This window comes from Zychaea mexicana (assembly GCF_025766255.1).
Source record: "Zychaea mexicana strain RSA 1403 chromosome Unknown BDB00scaffold_6, whole genome shotgun sequence".
NCBI classification, from domain to species: Eukaryota; Fungi; Mucoromycota; class Mucoromycetes; order Mucorales; family Lichtheimiaceae; genus Zychaea; species Zychaea mexicana.
Window position 1 is genome coordinate 621,805 of NW_026516669.1, and position 19,182 is coordinate 640,986.

The window sequence follows — 19,182 nt, forward strand, 5'->3', positions numbered from 1 at the left end:
CGATACGCAGATACACATTAGAACAGGCTCTTTCTAAAACCATCGACTTCTCGATACGAAGGAAAAGGCTTCAATCAATACTCGGGTTTATTGTTTGCGAGCCGCAAAAGTCATATATAAGTAACGAATCGCTTGGCCTGGAAAACACAGCATCCCTGTGTGTGTGTGTGGGTGCGTGCATGTTTTGGTAGAGCAAATATATCATATCTTCAACAGGTCCCCCTGATATCTTTGGTGAGCGATCATCACTTTCAAATAGGTAACGCATACCTTGAAAATATGTAACGAAGTAAAGTTAAATAAGAAAAGGAAGAGAGAAGTGAAGGTGTAAGGGGAGGGAAAGAGCTGTTACAAGAATCACGCTTTAAAAGCAGGCACATCGGAAAGATCAGTGCAAGCTTTTCGATCCAGGTGAAACCCAAAATGATAAGAAAATTGTGTTGTGATAAGCTACGTGCAGGAAGAGTGAGAGAGACGAACAGCTGAAAAAAAATCATTCCAATTTTTTACAGATCTGACAATTATACAGGTCTGCTGGCGTATGCTCTGGCGTTGCCTCTTATAAAATAACCGACCATATCCTCGATAACAATTTTTTTCTTGACAATTGCTTTGGCAATTTAGGCGAACACAGAAAGTGAAAAAGAGTGCCAAAGCATTGTGATCGTGTTACTTTCGGCTACGATACAGAGCCACTGTCACTGTTCCCCGCTTTGTTTAGCACGGAGCTGTGAATGGATGGAGGGGGGAGTAATTAGCTTTTTGTTCGCGAAAAAAGAAAAAGGAACTTGTCGTGCACATAAAAAAAAGGCGAGGCAAAAGCGGTAAAACGTTTATGCGGAAAGTGCGAAAAAGAAAAATATATTTTTTTTATTTTGTTTATCATTTTCTTATTTGTGTGTAATAAATAATAAGTAATAATAATAAAAAGTTCGTTTTAATTATCCCAACATATACCGTTGGCATCACATGCACCCGAAGGTTCACGATCGGCTGCCGGAGTATATGACCACATTCCCACTGGTATATATTGCAAATTTTCTTCAGGGCGCGGACCACTGAATCTGCCGATCATCAGAAGAATTATGACAATAGCCAGCACAAGCAATGACCCGATCATGGCACAGAGCAGTGCATCTGTACTACAGACCAAAGCTGTACCAAAACGAACTGAAGAGAAGAGAAAAAAGAAAGGCGAAATTGCTCGCTTTATATAGACATTTTTCTCGTTCGGGACTTCAAATCCCCGTGAATTCTCATTGGCCCAGATAACGGGTTGCGTATCAACTTGTGGGTTGCCTACTATGGCATAACAAAAGATACAGCACCAAAGGAAATGAAAGGAGGAGTGGTACCTGATGGTCAAGTAGACAAGCGTGCTTCGGCGGTAGTGGTACGTGTCTCTCACCATGGGCTGCTGTACCTCCGATGCTGTCGCCGCTTGGTTGTGAGGGGGTCCGTGCACGGCACCGTGTCAAGCGAAAACAAAGACACGAATGTGAATGAGCATGTAGATTCACGGAAGAAATGCTTTTCTGTGAGCAATCAAATGGCAATACAGGAGTGATTGACAAGGTAAACAACTTAACAGATTCTACGGCATCAGTTGTTCCTCATCCAGCATTAGTAAACATTAAGAACACGATCCTCCCAGCAGCCAGTTTCTATTCTTCACCCAACAAGGTAAACAGCATGAGTATAGAGCGTAGTCCACAGACTATTCCATTTGATCAGTATCTTTTGATTGCATGTGCTGTGTGCGGGAATAGATACAACACACACTTGACTCCAACGCTGCAGTATATAAAAAAAGATCGTTATCTTTTACTGTGAAGCGTGCTTGTCTACTGTTGCTTTATAATTTTCGCCATCCCTCTGAACTACGCCGTGTAACCTCCCCCCATCCATTCCGAATTCATACTCTATCCAAGTATGTATGTGCTGCCGCAGATAAGCTGTCCGCTCATGGTAAGTATACGCTGCCGCTAGTGAAACTGACTCACCCTTCATTGATTTTCATTGCTGCTGATAAAGTTAATCGGTTCGTTTGTTTTTGTGCGGGTTCTACGTTTTTTTTAGCAGCTTTCAAGATCCATTGGGACGATCAGAAGAATAACACCATAAACGATGACTTCCTACTGTACATCTTTTGATCCTTTTGCGCGTAACTCGTTGCTCCATTGATCACCTTGTTCACCCGCCATTCCTTTGTGCACTTTGAGTACCAAGTAAATTGGCCAAATCGTTGCGTAACAATGCGCTTTCACTCTACGGAGTTTTCGTTTCAAGGGAAAGCTGTTGGAACGTTCGAGGTTTGACACACGCATCACTTGTCACTATCCAAAGAAGAAAGATCTGTGTTGCGCTCTTCCTGAGCTCCTCGTTCCTAGACTACCTTTGCTTCCTGCTGACTCACGTCAGTACAGTAGGACGACTCTGAACTTCTCTGCTATGCTTGGAATATACAAAGACGTCAGCATTACCCACAATCAATTTGGCCTCATTGGGTCTATGGTTTTTCTTGGTCAAGTGGCGTTCCAGGTTTGAGATGTCGTTGAGACTGATGGGTATTCCAGCACCGGAAAGGGCAATTAGAGAGCTCAGAACATGACTGATCAATATGTACGGAACAGCTTCCAGTGATTTTCTTTCTGCAACGGTTTCCTCTTTCCAAAATGGTGGGCGTAGCAATGCTTTGTTGGGGAGTAAGCCTGGGCGGAACAGCGTTTACGAACAGCTTTGCGCAGCTGGCTACATGTCGGTTTCTTTTGGGCGGGTTCGAAGCGTTTACGTATCCTTCGCTTTATCTGTTTATCAAAACACATTATCGTCGGTTGGAACAAGGAACTTACCTCGCACTGATCTCCGAAGGTTTGTGCATAAGTGGCATATGCGGGACGTAGTTTACTTATGGCGTAGGCCACACAAGGCGTACGTAACACTGCACCCATCACAATCCACCTGGCAACAATGTTTGAAAGTACGGACATTAACGCCTTTTATATTTGTATCACAGAAGCTGGATTCATGCATGGTCGCGGTAACTGGGCATGGTCAGATATGCGTTAATTTGGGTGGTGAACCAATGCTTAACATTATTACTAATGTGAAGAGAAATAACTGACCCGCACAAACCTCGTGTGATACTGCAGGTGTATGCTTGTGTTTGGCGCCGCTGCTGTTTGCTTCAGCGTTATTGTTTTCGTGTTGTTACCTGACACGCCGTATAGCAAGCGCTTTCTTCTTACGCCTGATGAAAAGGGGATTGTTGCGGAACGAATCGCTGACAATAAGGTATCACGCATCACTAACATACGATGGCCCCAGATAATCGAGTCCTTGAAGGAGCCGCGTTATTACAACAGTTTGCTTTTGCTTTCCTTTCTTTCAAACCTGTCAAACGGTGCTATGAGTGTTTTTCGCTCGCAGCTTTTCAACGATCTTGGCTTCTTGGTAAGATAATACGGTGAAGTCCTCATATAATAAGCAGAAAGCGTTATTTGCCAAAAGGAGCAATTTGCACATTACTTTTTAGAGATTGGACTCTATTCTCTTAAATATCCCTTCAAGCGTCTACGAGCTTATCATCCTCATCATCTTTATCTTCACTAAAACCAGAATCCGCTGGTGTAGTAACCACGTCGCTTACAGCAGTGCATTATTTACCATCATACCAGTTGTTGCCGTTATCGTACTGAGGACAGTTCCTGCAGATAAGGTTCCTATCGTTTGCCTTTTTGCGATTTATCTTACTGCACCGGGTTATGCCACTCTCGGTGCTCAAGTACTTTTATCTTCCAACGTGGCCGGGAGAACTAAGATGATCTTTTACAGCACCAGTATTACGTTCAGTAATACTTTGAGTCATTTCACTAGACCATTGATGATGGCCGGCCGAGAAGCTCCGTCTTACCCAAGCGCCTTAACTGTATTTATCGTGGCGGACGGCGTACAGTTGTACCCCGGTTTTTGCAACCCCTGGTTTTGCAATTCCTCGTATATCTGCAACTTTTGTTGAAAAATCCAAAAAAAACTTAGTAGTTTCGCAGATTTGCAACTTGCAAATGAGTTTATACGATTTGCATGTTATCGGGGTAAAAACAGCTTCAATTTTTGCAATATCAACTGAAAGAAGCATCTGTTGCGGATTATGAGGAATAAAATGATGCGGTTACTGCAAGATAAATGTGTAAATATGAAGATGTATTTATTGTCGAAATACATAAAAATTATTATTTGGTAGTTGAGCCAGTAGAATCGGGACACATATATAGCACTGATTGGATTGAATCCACAAAAGAAATGATGAAGATGTAAGAAAAAGGGATCACACTACATATAGATATAGAAATAAAATGTTTGCTCAAAGGAGCTTTTAACTACATATCGAAGAAGTCATCAAGGGATGACTGTCGGGAGAATGATTGCTGCCTGAGACTCTCTGGAATCCTACGCAAAGACTTCTTTAAGTCGTAGTTATCGATATTATCCAAAAAGCTCAAAACTCCTGCAATTGCAACCTGTTTTTCCTTCGACGTTGGCCCTGGAATAGGCGAATCAGCGCTCTGGTCCACCGCCCGCTCAAGTGCTCGTCGTACGTTCGATCCTCTTGCTTGGATGTGAACTTGTGGAACGATTTTGTCGTGCTTAAAAGAGCTAATAATTATCAAACCACTAGACAGCTTCAATGAAAGAACGGTCTTATAGATGCAAGTAGTAACATTTAGAGCTGTATGAATATTCCCAAAGAACGTATCGTACATCATCTCTGACAGATAAACAATGGGCTAGTGTTAATAGGATGACTTATCCAGTGTATACTTAAAGCAGAATTGTTTACCCCGTTACTTGCAAATCCTCACTTTTTGCAAAAAAAAATCGGAAAACCCTCGGTTGCAAAAAGCGGGGTACAACTGTAGCTATCTTGCTTTTCATATACATCGGATGGTCATTCCAGAGCGAGAACCGAAAGCGTGACCGAAAACAACTGGAGCTCGACGACCAAGGCGTACATATAAAACACCATGCTGCTGCTGCTGCTGATGATGATGATTATGATGATGATGAAAATCTAACAACGTTCAACTATCGCATCTCAGATATGATATAGACCATGATAAGAGTACTATTACCTATCATTACTTGTACTACATATTTACCTACTCAGCAACCGTACGTATCTTTGTACCAAAAAAAATCGTGTACAAAGAATCTGCAATTTTTATTCAGGGCTTTGTGTTTGCGTTTGGGCTAACTTTTGGGAGAAATTTAGACAGGCGAAATAACTAGTTTGCGCAGTAGGGTCAATTACGTCAGGATCAGCAGCTTTGGTATATTTGCGTGGTTTGGAGAAAAGAGTGTTTTTCTTTGCTCCAGTAGACACCATTGTGAGCTTGCGAATGGCACCACAAGCGACAAGCATATCTAGGAGGTCCTTGACCTCAGCGTAGGTGAGGAGACTGTCAAATAATCGCCGCACTTCTCGTTCCAAAATACCAGGGCGCTCCATGACGCGTTGGAAGACCACCTGAAGACTCTCGTTCAGTGGGTCTTTCGTTACCGAGCCATTGATATCGACCCAGAGTCGAGTGTCTATTACATCCGTTCGCTTTTCATTCATAGAGTTCGCACGATCAGCAGCTTCAGCAGACGAAGGCGTGAGCGCCTTGAGACCTCGTGTGTGGATGACCCAGTTGTCAAGGTAATTGGTTGTTACGTATCGGAAAGATGCGAAACCAACCCTGTGCACAAATGGCGGTCGAGACTCACAAAGTAACTTGATACATTTACGAATTTCGGTGTCTTCCATTTCCGGATAGGTTTCAAGTAACTTGTCCTGGAGATGTATCTTTGATATCAGTATACCGACTTTGCTTAATAAAAAGTGAGAAAGGATGGTACCTTGATTTCGAACAACGTTGCACCGGTGTCTTGAGTTTCTTGCAATAAACCCATGATGACTTTGAGAATCGGTCGAATGCTGGGTGCCTGGCTGCTACAAAAGCCAGACCATGTTACCTCCATATTTTCATGCGTAAGCGGTGTCACACATGACGATTGTGGAGTTGCTTGCGTAAGGATATTCGTGGACGAGCTGTTGTCATCTTCGGTTGAGGTGTCACATGCAATATCAACGTCGAAATCAAGCACGCTTGGGTCTAAAAAATAGGTTAGGCGAGTTAGCCACAAAATAAAAAAAAACAAGCATCCTTGAAAGTAGTGTCGTACCAAGTCTGCGCGACTTATGCATCGGTTCCAAATATTTTTCTCGTTCTTGTGTTTCGTCTTTTAATGACAAGACCAGCTACCATAAGAGAACAATACCATAGTTAGATCCGGTGATTGTTAGAGATAACCAAGCGAACATTCATTTTAAGGACATACCTTGTGCTGAGACAATAAATCAAGTACACATCCCATCATACCACTGCTAATAAGGATCGGTATAAAAGACGATTTACCATGTGAGAGCAGATATTTTTTATATTCCTTCGCTTGTAAGAAGAAGTTTGTAGGCAGCGTACATGCCATATCATTCATGTATCTGTTAAGCTTGCATCAGTATACCCCTTCCTATTTTTTTTTCGGCGGCGCAATTTCAGACTTTTTACCTCTTTGAAAGATTCCAAAACATTCCCGGCAGTCTTCTGTTATTGATACGCTCGCCTTTACTCTTCACTATCTGGCCTAATGAGTGCATTTCATTGACTGCCTGTTGAACAATTTCGTTAGGTTGGTGACTAACGACGGCGTGCGCAAAAAAAGGGTCATAGAATTCATATGGCGTCAGCAAAATCATCTACAAGTTGAGTTGATATCATTTCGAAGTTAGTCATACATCTTGCTAGTGTGATAGAGCGATATTTCTTATACATACTCTATTGAATGCTTTAAGGAGTTCCACTGCTCTTCGTTGTGGTTTAAGCTCGGTGATGTGTTCGGGAGCCAAGTCGTCTACCTGGAACTCCGAAGATGCGTCCAGGGTTAGGTATCCCTTGATCAAAACACGGTTCTTTGCCCGCATACTCGAACCACCGTGGTACTGGTCTTCGATCTTAAATGCAATATTCGCTGAATTTATGGTACGCTCGACATCATACATTTCATGCAGCGACTCGATAGTCGACGGCAACAGGATGACGCGCGCTTTTGCACTAAATAAACGATGCGTATATTAGATACTACATACCCTGACATACAAAGATAGACTAACTGTAAAGACATACCTATTCACATCCTGCAGTCGTTGGATGAAGTAGCTTAATTGCCCGAGAATATCATAGTTCACTGAATCGTTTGGCTCTTCTGGATAGACTCCTTCGTCTAAACCTTCAAGATAGAGTTTGGGCCAAAGTGTTTCAAGAGTAAGAATATACTCTAGGATAGCTGGTAGAACCCTTATTTTGTTGAAACGATGGCGCATTTGTTGTGGTGTGCGAGGAGGTATAACCGAGGATGCTACAGTCCAGTAAAACCGATGTCGATGGTATTTGGCATGGTGTTTCATAATCACATAGCAATAAACCAGAAGTTCGTCCTCTTCAGCTGTCCAACTTCTGCGAATAACACGACGCAAACGAGCCAATTCCACTTGGTTGTTGCCTTATATATCGTATAATATCAACGTGGTTAGCTTAATGCTGCTAATAAAAGGAACGATTGGAACATATATAACGATAAATCCTTACTTTCAACAAATGGAATTTCGGTTTCATCATCCAGATATAACTCTTTGGCAGTATCTGTTTGCTCAAGATCACCCGCTTGTTCCTTCATAGCCTTCAACAAGCGTAGTCTCGTGCTTCCTCTGGTTGTTCTTTCGAACACCCGGTTTGTATTTATCAAGTTTGTTTCATCTCTGCGTTTTCGTTGTCGTCTGCGTTTCGGCTTTAATGAGTGTTCGAGTCGAGCAGTCAACTTCCGGAAACCCGATTTTTGTTGGCGCTCGAAAGCATTTTCCATCTTCTTGAAATAACCTTGAACCAACGACACATGAACATTGAGCTCCGTAGAAATAATTTTGCAAATGACTGTATTATCTGCAGGCGTTGTCTTTTCTTTCACATCGATGTATGTATTGAGTTTATCGCGCAGCTCACGAGTGACGATATTCGGACTCCAATTCTTCAGGGTGAGCAATATCTTCTTGAGTTCCCGGATTTCCTCGGTCTCCTCCACTGCAGCGTCTGGCACTTCCGCAGATTGATCAGTATTGGTGCATATATACTGCAGGTCACTCCAATAGATCATGATGTCGCTGGGTGTTTCGATGGTGTACTCATTGAGTACTCGATGGTCGCTCGTACGATAATCTCGAAGGGCCACCTTTGTGATCAGCTCGTACGAGTCTGGCAAATCTTTCGAGTCCTCTCCGAAGCGCGCGTACTCTGCTAGCTGCATATCCTTAGGCTTGACCACACCCAGACCTTTTAGAATGTCCATGTGCGATCGAACGCGATGCCGGAACTTGGCTGCTGAGGCGAATACCTTCGATTTGACTGGGTTCGGGAGTTCCCATATGTATTTGTCCATGTTTGCGCGATCTTCTGTAAACTCAATTAGAGCTTTGTATGGAACATAGACACCGATGATTTGGCAGTACTGCTGCATGGTCATCCAGCTGATGATGGTCGACGCCTTGATTGTCTTATTCTCTCGGTCGACACCGTCAATATCTTGACTAAGGAGTCCAAACACATGCTGGTGAAGAAGTTTGGCACGTATCATACGGGAAGGGACGAAGCCAAATTGAATGGCAATCATGAGCCAGTTTCCAGTCGAGCCTTGTCCGGCGTCCATAGTTTCTTCGATCTGGGTCACCTTGCCTATGTTTGCCTTGATGAGCTTGATTTCTTCGTCAAGACGCATAGCGTTCAATCCTTGCTTATCCTCGAGCTCGTCGTACTCTTCTTCCATGCGTTCCAATCGTTCCTCAAGACGCTCGACCTTATTGTCCAGTCTCTCATATCTTGAGATTTTGCGCGCACGTGATGAGCGTAGGGCCTTTTTCTCTCTCATAAATTCCGTGTACTCCTGCACTTCAGGACCGTTCTTGTCCAAATCACGTCGTAGCACTAGCAGCTTTGTACTCTGTGTGCCATTCAAATGTGTAAGCTCCAATTCATGCAGCTGGGCAAGACCAAGCTCGGCGAGTTCTGCCGCGGTTTTCCACAAGGTCTTCATACACAACCCAGGTCGCCTCGCTTCCGCAGGATACAGCTGCTTGTTTTTCTCAAGGAAAACTTTCTTCAGTTCGTGGCTGCGATCCCAGATGGGCTGTTCTTCCAGTAGAGCCAGCAAGGTCTTTTGGCGCTGTTCTTGATAGACATTGGTTCCGCGTCGTACATGTCGCGCAGAGGTGATTCCTGACTTGGTGCGTACAACGTTGGTACCGTCACTGTTGCTTTTGCGTTTGCGTTTACCCATAATTTGGGAATGATCGCTGACCGTCGCTGATACTGTTGTCTTGGACGGGTTAATGGCATCTCGCTGATCTTGCATGTCCACATCTTCTTGGTTATCAGGTCCCTCAATGGGCTGGGCGTTTACTCGAACTTCAACCAGCTGCTGATACAATCTTCCTGGGCTACGCGGTGGCGGTGGCGGTGGCGGTGGCAATGTTTCATATGTTCTAATTCGGGTACCTTGGTCAGTTCTGGGTGAAGATGGACTACCCCTTGATGTCGCGAAATAGTCGAATAGATTTCCTCGGCGTGGTGAGGCAGCGACGATTGGTGGCGAATGCACTTGCTCATGTGTTGAAGGTTCTTTTACGGCAGACGTGGATGCTTCTGTCAGCTGCTGAACTGTCGTTGATGTATCGCGGCTCTCCAAATGTGCAGTCGGTGGTAGTGGCTGCTCGATGGTTTGTTCTGCATTTTTTAGCATTGGTCCATCTGGCGTCTCTTTGCTAGCGGTGATAGTTTTCTGCTTCTTTGAAAGACGACCACGTTTTTTAGGAGGCACAGGAGTTGCGGTGTACACTTCTCGGATTTCAGGCGCCTGGATTGGTATTGTAGCGTCTGACGTCTCTAGCTGTTTCTTAGAGGAACGACCGCGTCTCACAGGTGTCTTGGTTGCTTCGACTGCTGTTGTATCTAAAGCAGGTAATTCTGCTTGTTCTGTCGCTTCATCGTTGCAAGTCGCAGTTTGTCGAGATGCCTGACCACGTTTCTTGGGAGCTTTACTGGTAGAGCTTTCGGTATCCAACGTTCCACGACGCGCTCGCTTTCTGGTCGCCGGTGTATTGGTTTCCGTATTGTTATTATCTTGCGTATTATCGTCCTGGGAAGCAGCATTTCTGGTAACTTTTTTTCGGGGTTGAAAGATCGGTGCTAGCTTGCTTGGCTGACTGCTTGATTCTGAAGCAAGTGAAGCAGCATCGTTTCTATTAGATGATGATGCAATTACAGGTGGTTGAGACTCGGTAACAGTCGTTTCTAATGGTTCTGGTGATGCCTTTTCGGTTGTTGACTTCGGCTGAGTCGCCTTCGCTTTGCTTCTAGAGCACGCTCCTTTCTTCAATACAAATTCGCTCGTTTGCTTGAAGATGTCGACCTCCTTAAGTTTGCTGGCTGCAATTTCGTACAAGGGAGGGCCAGAAACTTCAACATCAATATTATTCTTCAGCTTCTGATAAGCTTGATAACTATAGTATCGGTACCGCCTAACACGACCTTCGAACTCAAAATCGCGGCAGGCTGTATACTTCAATTCTTCAGGTTTCTGTTTCAAACCAGTCATTATCTCCAGCAATTTGTGCATTGCCTTTTGCTCGCCATAACTTAACGTATACATGATTTCCTAACAATGAACCAAATATAAATATGGTGTAATAGTAAGCTCTGTACTGGTACAAGAGCTGTGCATTACCTTTTGAGTAGCCCCGTTCGTACCAGCAGCTTGAAGAACGTCTACTAACTGACTCTCCACCGTCGTATCGTAATATTGTCCGCCACCAGGTCGGTTTTCGGCGTGACGCGGCTTCAACAAGAGCCCTGTACCTCCTTTAAGTCTTTTAACATCATCCATTGGAAGCTTGTACTGGTTAACGGTAATTTTCGGAGAGCTATCCATTTCTTTAATAGCTAGAGCAATTAAAAAGTACATGAGTGACCATGATATTACTATAGTCTAATCCATAGCAGTATAAAGCATACCTTGGTTTGGATCGACCAGCTGAACGCACCGAGATGTCCGTGATTTGGTCGTAGCACCTATTACTTTACGGAAAACGTTCTTGGTGCAAAGTTCGTCGATGGAGCGATGATACCATTTTTTGACAAACTTATCTTTCGCATTAAATCCCTGAGATAGATACCACAAGTTAAAATATACACTATACACCACATTACTACACGCTCAATCTTACCAAAGCGCTCAAAATATCATCGGTGTACATGACATTGTCTTTGGCATCTGTGAGTAAATCAATCATCCGAGCTCGCAGACGCTTCACCGTGAAAGCGACGCCAGACGCGTTAACGTTATACGCTTTTAATCCTTGTATAATGCCATCATCATCTGTCTGCTTGCTGTATCGGACGTGAATGCAAATATTTGTTCTTATTCCGTTGTGATTGATAGGCTTGCGGATACTATACATACCGGGTGTAAGTAGCTAGATACTGGGATTATAATACATGTTTATCATATCTTCACACCACTTACATCGCTCCCTTTTGCTCCAGAACTTTTACATAATGTCCAGCTGAACGAGGATCCAAATCGAGTACTTTGGTTAAAGCAGCTTGCGTGATACCTTGGAGTCCCGCTTGCAAAATGACCGTGAAGACAATTTGGAGATTTGAAGACATCGATCGTGCAGTGGGCTTTCACCGACGAAGCAGAAATAAGAAAAAAATGGGGTAAAGAGATACTATTAACATGACAATTTATGACTGTGACTTTTTCATTTTTTTTTTCGTTTTTTATGAAACGTACAGGTGTGCCGATGTATAACTGCTCGGTTTGCAGATTTTTGTCAGCTAACACTCGAAGTCGCGTGCCATACATTTGTTCGACTTTGTCAAAACCGAGTTCTTTGATGTCATCGATGCGCTTATAGTTCGTTTTCATAGCGTTTGCCAATGGCTACCAGAAACAGCGTTATTAGATCATCAAAATGCGTGCTTGTAAAAAAAAACACGTTTCACGGAGGTACTTACATCCACTTCAGCCTTGGTAGACTTTTTAGGTTCTGGAGCTGCTTTTTCTTTCGCGTCTTCCTCTTCATCTTTTTCATCGGAATCTTCTGCATATTCTTCTTCGTCATCGGGGCTCTCCTCTTCATCACTGGGTGGTTCATATCCGTCGCTGCTATAATCATCATCGTCACGATCAGCTGCTCGTTTTTTGGCTTTCTTTGCGGGTTTTTTAGCAGCTTTTCTTTTCGCTGGAGCCTTCGATCTTTTTGGATGTGCACGACTTTTGCCTTTTGCTTTTGATTGATAAGGAGCTTTGCTCTTTGTCGTTGTTGATGACGATGCAGTATCTTCAGCTACTGCAGCGGAGAGTTGCGGCGCTTCTTCTGTCGATTGTGCTGCTTGCTGCGGAGCTGCCGGCTCGCTTTGAACAATCGTGTTCAGATCTTCGTAGAATTCCAAATGCTGATCTTGAAGTAAAATAGGCCATAAGCAGCATTTGTAGGCTAAATCGATGCATGGTGGGTTGCTGGCATATTCTTCACTGATGCTGCTCGCACTTTTGGTAATTGTTGTTTGAACAATTTCCCAAAGTTTTTTTGATGTAATTCCTGTAGGAGAAAGATTTAGATTTTTATCAGCACTCTAGATCGATCAGAAAGCGTTCTTTCTTTTTTTATTTTATTTCACTCTGTACCTCTGGGCCCCTGAACAGCAGCTTCGGTTCGTACGGTGTCGACAATAGTATCAAACATAGAGCGCTTTTATGTCGTCAGAATGCCAAAGTGGTGACAATTATTCAAAAATACATGGAGGAGGCCACAAAAAAAAGAAGGAAAAGAGGTACGCGTGAAACTTGGTTAAGGAATTAACACACTTTCAAAATGTTCAGCACCATGACAGCCAATCAAAATCGTGCATTTTTGAAGTTCGAAAAACCAGGCAACATGATGAATGAAGGCGCAGACGTACGGAAACGACACATCATGCACGCTTATTTGTTGTTCATATCTGTACTGCTACACATTCGTTTAGTTACAAGACTTATCATTTGTAGAAGAGAAGAAATAGTTGCGTCCTTAAATCATATCACACTTGCTATACCCAGCATATATAGCACAACGTACACCAGTACTAGCAACAATATCATGATCAAAAAATCAGACAACATAAACAAGCTAATTGTTTATATAACTGCTCTTTATTTGTTTTATTCACATGTATTAAGTCTAGCTAACAGCTGCATACTACTACCTTAACCTATTAATCGAAGAATCACTATACCACTTGTAAACCCCACTGCCGCTCTTGCACAACCAAAAACACCAACATTCAAACATTCCAAAATATTGGGTGGGATGACTCCTGCCGCCAATCCCTAGACAGTTGTGTATCTTTATTAACGCATAGCCGAGTACTAGCGTAAGCAGCTGACACTCAGACATGCTAAACAGGCCAGGATTGAATATCTTAGGCTTCAAGAACATTGCGTTCAGAAACATAGATACCATCCAAAAACTTTCTGATATCCTTGTTCTTGACGCGGCAAGTTTGCTGGATATCAGCGGCTAAAAAAAGATTAACAGGAAAGCATTATGTTAGCCTGCTATCCCAACTATCCCATTGAGTCAACCATTTTTTTGTTCCTCCCAACTACTTACCTGACTGTGAAACGGCTTCAAGATCGTTACCGGTAATGACCAATTCGTCCTTTTGAGCCTTAGAAGCCTCGCAGAGAACACCCTCGCGCATCTTAACGTGGAAAACAACTTTCTGTCCCAAGAAGTTGCGGATCTCAACAGCGTCGCCTTGACTGTTGATAATGACGTTAATGGGAAAATGTGCGTATACGTAGCGCATCTTGTATTGGAAGCCCTTGGTGACACCGGTAATCATATTATTGATAATCGAGCGAACAGTGCGAATGGCGGCAACGTGTTTACGACCACCGTGGTAAACCACGAAGCGAAGCTTGTTCTTGGCAGGGAATTTCATCTCAATGTTGAGGTGGCTGAGGTTCTTTGTAAGCTTGCCACGGGGGCCTTCAACTTGAACGATTCTTGATTTGACATTAACCTTAACACCCTCGGGAATGATCAATTCGTCGTTTTTAACAATGTCTTTCATTATCTATGTAATACCAAAGAAATAAGTAAACGCGTCATAAGAAAATGAATGTATAGTAGTGCACTTACGATAGATGGATATGTAAGTGGATGGATGGATGGATGGATGCGTTGAAGAAAGGGTTGATGGATGGTGTAGTGCTACCTGAAACCAATGTTGAAAGCTCGTGCTCTTTTCTAGCGGCGCTTCAACTAGGGCACAGCGGAAGTTCCTGGGTTTACATTTTGGCCAATCAGAAGGCTGTATAAGAATCCTTAAAGCAGCCAATGACAGCTCTGAACAAGCTCTTACGTGTAACACTTCAAAATACTGGTGCATGAGACTGCTGTAATTTTAACTTGATCGCGTCGTATCATTATCATATGCCATCGTAGTGTCTCTAGTTGAAAGAACCGGAATGCATAATATCAACGACAATAATTGCAGGGGTTACCAAAGGGTCATAGGTGCAAGGACATTACTTTTATGCAATGCCATTTGTTTATACAAGGTGTAATATCCAATAAACCAAAAGAGACAGAATAAGTCAACGAGACCCGAAAGAAATTGAAACTGGTTTATTATAATAACAAAAGTTCTCACTATTTATAAGAAATGGCTTATCCTTGGCAACTACCACAGCGTGTGCATTGAACGGATGAAATGATGTTATAAATTAATCATATAGGATTAAGTAATGTATGATGCGTGAGTAAAAGGTACATCTGGGTAAATGCCTCAGATAGTAGCTAATGTGAATTACGTGATCCATATAACGACAACTTCTTCCTGAATGGGATTACTGCTGTAAGAAGTCTTGTAGTGAAGAAGCTACTCGTCCCAACACACTTTGCTGTGGCATCTAAAGACAAGGCATAGTAAAAATAAGCGTATCGTAATTTATACCAAAAGGGACTATATATTAAGCTAAGTGGGACGTAATGCACAGTAAACGGTGCTCTTAACGTACAGAAAAAGCAACCGCAAAAGAGCAGGACTTTTCTCTCGGGGTTTATTATGACATCATTAATTCGGCAACGGCAAGAAGTGTGCAAAGAGCCGGTCAGAGACACAAGCCCACGTGATGTGAATTTTGCTGTGAAAACAGGCAACAGTAGGGGTAAATTCGCTGCGTCTCTCTTTTCTTTTTTTATTATCACATAACGAAGGCTCCGATCACGTACGCAAATAATCAAGGAAGCAAAGGTAGTCTAGGAATGAGGAATTCAGGAAGAGCGCAACACAGATCTTTCTTTTTTGGATAGTGACGAAGTTACGCGTGTGCCAAACCTTGAACGTTCCAACAGCTTTCCCCTGAAACGAAAACTATGCGCATTGTGACGCAGCGATTTGGCCATTTGACTTCGCACTCGAAATGCACAAAGGGATGGCGAGTGAACGAGGTGATCAATAGAGCAACAATATGCGCAAAAGTGTCAAACGTTGGAGGAAGTCATCGTTTGTAGTGTTATTCTTCTGATCGTCCCAAAGGAACTTAAACGCTGCTTTAAAAGAACGTAGAACCGCACAAAAACAAACGAACCGATTTACTTTATCGGCAGCAATGGAAAACAATGAAGGATGAGTCGAATTCACTAGCGACAGCGGATACTTATCTATGAGCGGGCCAACTTATCTGCAGCAGCACATACTTGGGATGGAGGATGGAGGGAGGAGGTTACACGGCGTGGTTCAGAGAACTGTTGGCGGATAGCGAAGCTGGTAAAGCAACAGTTGACGAGCACGGTTAAGCATAAAAGATAACGGGTCTTTATTATATACTGCAGCGATGGGGGCATCTTTTTCCGCACACACACAACATTACGTACCACACACACAGTCAAAAGATAATATTAAAGTACTGTGGATTTGTCTGTGAAGTACGCTATATACACACGCTGTTTGCCTTGTTGGCTGAAGGACTGTAAACTGGCTGCTGGGTGGATGGTGTTTTGAATGTTCACTGATGGTGAATTGTCTACCTTGTCAGTCACGCCTAATTCCGGCATTTACTGCTCACACAAAAGCATTTCTTCCGTGAATGTACTTGCTCATTCGCATTCGTGTCTTTGTTTTCGCTTGACACGGTGCCGTGCACGGACCTCTCACAACCAAGCGGCGACAGCATCGGAGGTACAGCTGCCCATGGTGAGAGACACGTACCACTACCGCCGCAGCACATTTGTTTGGATGACCACCAAGCACACCCCCTTTCCTTTCCTTTCCTTTCCTTTTTTGGTGCTGAATCTTTTGTTATATCATAGTAGGCAACCCACAAGTTGAACAAGCGAGAAGAAATGTCTATATAAAGCGAGCAGTTTCGCTTTCTTTTTCTTCTTCTTAACTTTAGTTCGTTTTGGTACGGCTTTGGCTATAGTGCAGATTCACCGCTCTGTGCAATGACCAGTCCAAATGACTGTGCTGGCGATTGTTAAGACTCTTCAATGATTCGCTAGATTCAGTGGTCTGCCCTGAGGAGACTCTTGCAATGTACCAGTGGGAATGTGGACATGTACTCGGGCAAGTGATCGTGCACCTTCGGGTGCATGTGATGCCAACGGTATGTGGTGGGTTTTAAACGAACAGATTATTATTTACAGTATTAAGCACAAATAAGAAAATGATAAACAAAATAAACAAATCTTTTTCTTTTCGCACTCTTCTCATAAACATTTTACCGCTTTTTATTTTATTTTTTTTTGCTCCTTATTTTTTTTGCACCTTTCCTTTTTTTACATTTCTGTGGTCGCGTAGTTCTGCTCGTGAAATAATCGAAAGGAAAGAATTTGTTGGGAGGGTATGGACTCCAGCAACAACGGCGCTTAAGGCAAGCTGTTCTAAGCTGAGAGAACCAGTTTAATGGTTTGTTTCGCTCGCCACGCCCCTTTCAACCCCTTGATTAACCGAAAACAGCCATGCTGGTCTATAATTTGACAATTTGTTTAAAGCTGCCCACATCCATCATTGCGGGCTTGGACGATCGGCAATCGCTGATTGCCGTGGGCATATACTCGTGTGAGAAGACGCTGGTTACGGCGTTCAGCACACATTTACTCCAACCCAATCCAATACACGCTCAGTCATGCTGGTGATAAGATATCATATTAAACAACTTGCATAACACTATCCGCTATCATACCCCAGATACTTTTCCTTTTTTCTGATTTGAATTCGTGAATATAACTTGTGGTGACAAAACTTCCGTTCTGAGTGCATCATCGGCTCCCTTTTCTTGGTGAATAATCGTATAAGAGATTTAAGAGATCACAAATGACATACGTCTATGCATCATATCGCGTCAGTCCATATCGGGTTATAATAGCCTTACATATGCTGGATCATCCGAGTATAATGTTTACGTGCTTTACACAACTCGGTTGGATTGTCTCTATGCGACAGCGCTTAGCTTATTGCCATGGTAAATGCTGTGTATGCTTTTGCTTGATTTTTAGCCGAGTATTTTATTCCGATGATGATTTAGGTAGTGTAATGATGTGTTTTACCACAGTGTATTTATATATGTGTTTGCGCTCTGTTGAACGTGCAGATCGCCTTATTTAAGCTGTCACAGAGTAAGCTTTCACATACCTCGTTGTCGTCATCATGAAAGTCTGATCTTCCATTGTAATAATTTCTATTATTCGAACTGTTTATTTGAACCTATTATCACCTTTTCCAAATGTCGAAAAAAAAACTACTAATCCTGTGCATTTCATATATGTGGTATATAAAAATGTGGATGCAACTGCTATTATGGGTCTATTGTATGCTAAAGTTTGGTTTGTGCTTAAATTTTATGACCTTTGACAGGTGACAGACAACTGGATCAACTCAGATGTATGGATCGAGAGAAATAAGTGAATAATTAGATGTGCGAAGTAAATTGTGTATACAAAGGCTGATTCTGAGTTGTTCTCAATTGTGGCTGATCCATATATGATATGAGAGATTCTTATTGATATGGTATTGATTATGCAATGTCTATATTGCTTCATCCGCAAGCGGTGTTCCTTCTACTGCGGCGGAGTGGGTTAGCTTGTTCTGATCAGTGTGCTTCACCACACACGCTTTCCTTCTCTGCAAAACTTCTAGTGTATCTCCTTTGCTCTCTGAAGAATGATATTTCCGCATAAAATCATATTGTGTATTCTTAGCACACAGGTTTTATTGTAAATTAGTAAGTAATCATGTATTAAGCAAAGAAAGAAAATAATACACCTTCGTCCATTAAACGAGAGAATCCCCCTTCGTTTTACTGGTTTCCCTTCAGGCACACACAACGTTAAATATTTGATCCAAAATCAAGCTACCCTCGTGGGTGGACAGGAGCTTGGTGTAACCTGCCAATTAAGTGCATAGCAAGGTGGTTATTGTCACGAACATAAAGAACAATCCCGTGCCAATCGCATGTTTTTTCTTGTGTTGGCTTTTTGAGCTGCTGGGTGCACATCACGTAATCTATGGGCTTTGAATGCGCATGTATCACAATGATGGTGAGGTGAATACCATCAGGCTTACGAAAAAAGCAGTCAGGTAAATGCTGTGGCGCCAAAGTAAAAAAAGCAAAAAGATTCTTTTGAATGGAACCCTGTCGGAGCCGTATGACGTAGGGGTGGCGGTGGTGCCTATCGACCCCCACTTCATCCAGAAATCGAGCGGGATTTTCGAAGAAATTAGATCAGTCGAATAAAGGGCGGATTCGCACGCTTAGATTAAAACGGTTTAACTGTTCGTTGGAAAGCCTGTGTGGCTCATGGTTTGCGCACATGATCTGCGCTGTAATGTTTTACGCCGCCTGAGGTAACCAGCCAGCGGGGGTTAGTGTAAGTGCGTGCGTGTGCTTTCTATTACCTCATACACACAGAAATCTGGGAACGTCTGTCTTCCCACTATCCAAGCTTTTCTGCTATTACCGCTTTAAAGCGACAATCTC

General features: G+C 42.9%; 4 protein-coding genes across 4 annotated transcripts; 2 read left to right on the forward strand and 2 right to left on the reverse strand.

The window, feature by feature from the left end:
• Positions 1-2,421: 2,421 nt before the first annotated feature.
• Positions 2,422-5,110, forward strand: BDB00DRAFT_755477 (major facilitator superfamily domain-containing protein; the record flags this gene model as incomplete). Its single annotated transcript, XM_053118838.1, has 6 exons — positions 2,422-2,541; positions 2,634-2,899; positions 2,982-3,053; positions 3,153-3,453; positions 3,536-3,949; positions 4,904-5,110. Coding segments are annotated over 6 exons (1,380 nt in total), but the record flags the coding sequence as incomplete, so codon positions are not given.
• Positions 4,986-12,982, reverse strand: BDB00DRAFT_503846 (uncharacterized protein). Its single transcript, XM_053117632.1, has 16 exons — positions 12,841-12,982; positions 12,168-12,754; positions 11,944-12,093; positions 11,671-11,831; positions 11,372-11,597; positions 11,160-11,307; positions 10,873-11,087; positions 7,689-10,803; positions 7,227-7,602; positions 6,878-7,154; positions 6,612-6,799; positions 6,385-6,544; positions 6,229-6,304; positions 5,902-6,158; positions 5,160-5,836; positions 4,986-5,071 (listed from the first exon to the last, which is right to left on the reverse strand). Exons 1-15 carry the CDS (start codon positions 12,896-12,898, stop codon positions 5,222-5,224), a joined length of 6,609 nt encoding a protein of 2,202 aa, XP_052984480.1. The 5' UTR covers positions 12,899-12,982; the 3' UTR covers positions 4,986-5,071; positions 5,160-5,221.
• Positions 12,983-13,325: 343 nt separating this feature from the next.
• Positions 13,326-14,398, reverse strand: BDB00DRAFT_801654 (ribosomal protein L6, alpha-beta domain-containing protein). The gene is made up of 3 exons (XM_053121882.1): positions 14,339-14,398; positions 13,805-14,273; positions 13,326-13,711 (listed from the first exon to the last, which is right to left on the reverse strand). The coding sequence occupies exons 2-3, from the start codon at positions 14,268-14,270 to the stop codon at positions 13,614-13,616; spliced, it is 564 nt and encodes a 187-aa protein (XP_052984481.1). The 5' UTR covers positions 14,271-14,273; positions 14,339-14,398; the 3' UTR covers positions 13,326-13,613.
• Positions 14,399-15,537: 1,139 nt separating this feature from the next.
• BDB00DRAFT_801660 (uncharacterized protein) lies at positions 15,538-15,918 on the forward strand. The gene is given in 3 exon segments (XM_053121883.1): positions 15,538-15,652; positions 15,666-15,770; positions 15,902-15,918. The coding sequence occupies 2 exon segments, from the start codon at positions 15,578-15,580 to the stop codon at positions 15,768-15,770; spliced, it is 180 nt and encodes a 59-aa protein (XP_052984482.1). The 5' UTR covers positions 15,538-15,577; the 3' UTR covers positions 15,902-15,918.
• The last annotated feature ends 3,264 nt before the right edge of the window (positions 15,919-19,182 follow it).

Excerpts from the sequence above, each read along its gene's own strand:
- BDB00DRAFT_801660 (XM_053121883.1), top strand. The coding sequence starts at position 15,578 with ATGCGCATTGTGACGCAGCGATTTGGCCATTTGACTTCGCACTCGAAA.
- BDB00DRAFT_801654 (XM_053121882.1), bottom strand. The coding sequence starts at position 14,270 with ATGAAAGACATTGTTAAAAACGACGAATTGATCATTCCCGAGGGTGTT. Across the intron at positions 13,712-13,804 it reads TGAAGCCGTTTCACAGTCAG|CCGCTGATATCCAGCAAACT; the intron begins GTAAGTAGTTGG and ends ATCTTTTTTTAG.
- BDB00DRAFT_503846 (XM_053117632.1), bottom strand. The coding sequence starts at position 12,898 with ATGTTTGATACTATTGTCGACACCGTACGAACCGAAGCTGCTGTTCAG. Across the intron at positions 11,832-11,943 it reads AGTTATACATCGGCACACCT|CCCACTGCACGATCGATGTC; the intron begins GTACGTTTCATA and ends CGTCGGTGAAAG. Across the intron at positions 6,305-6,384 it reads ATTTATTGTCTCAGCACAAG|CTGGTCTTGTCATTAAAAGA; the intron begins GTATGTCCTTAA and ends CTCTTATGGTAG.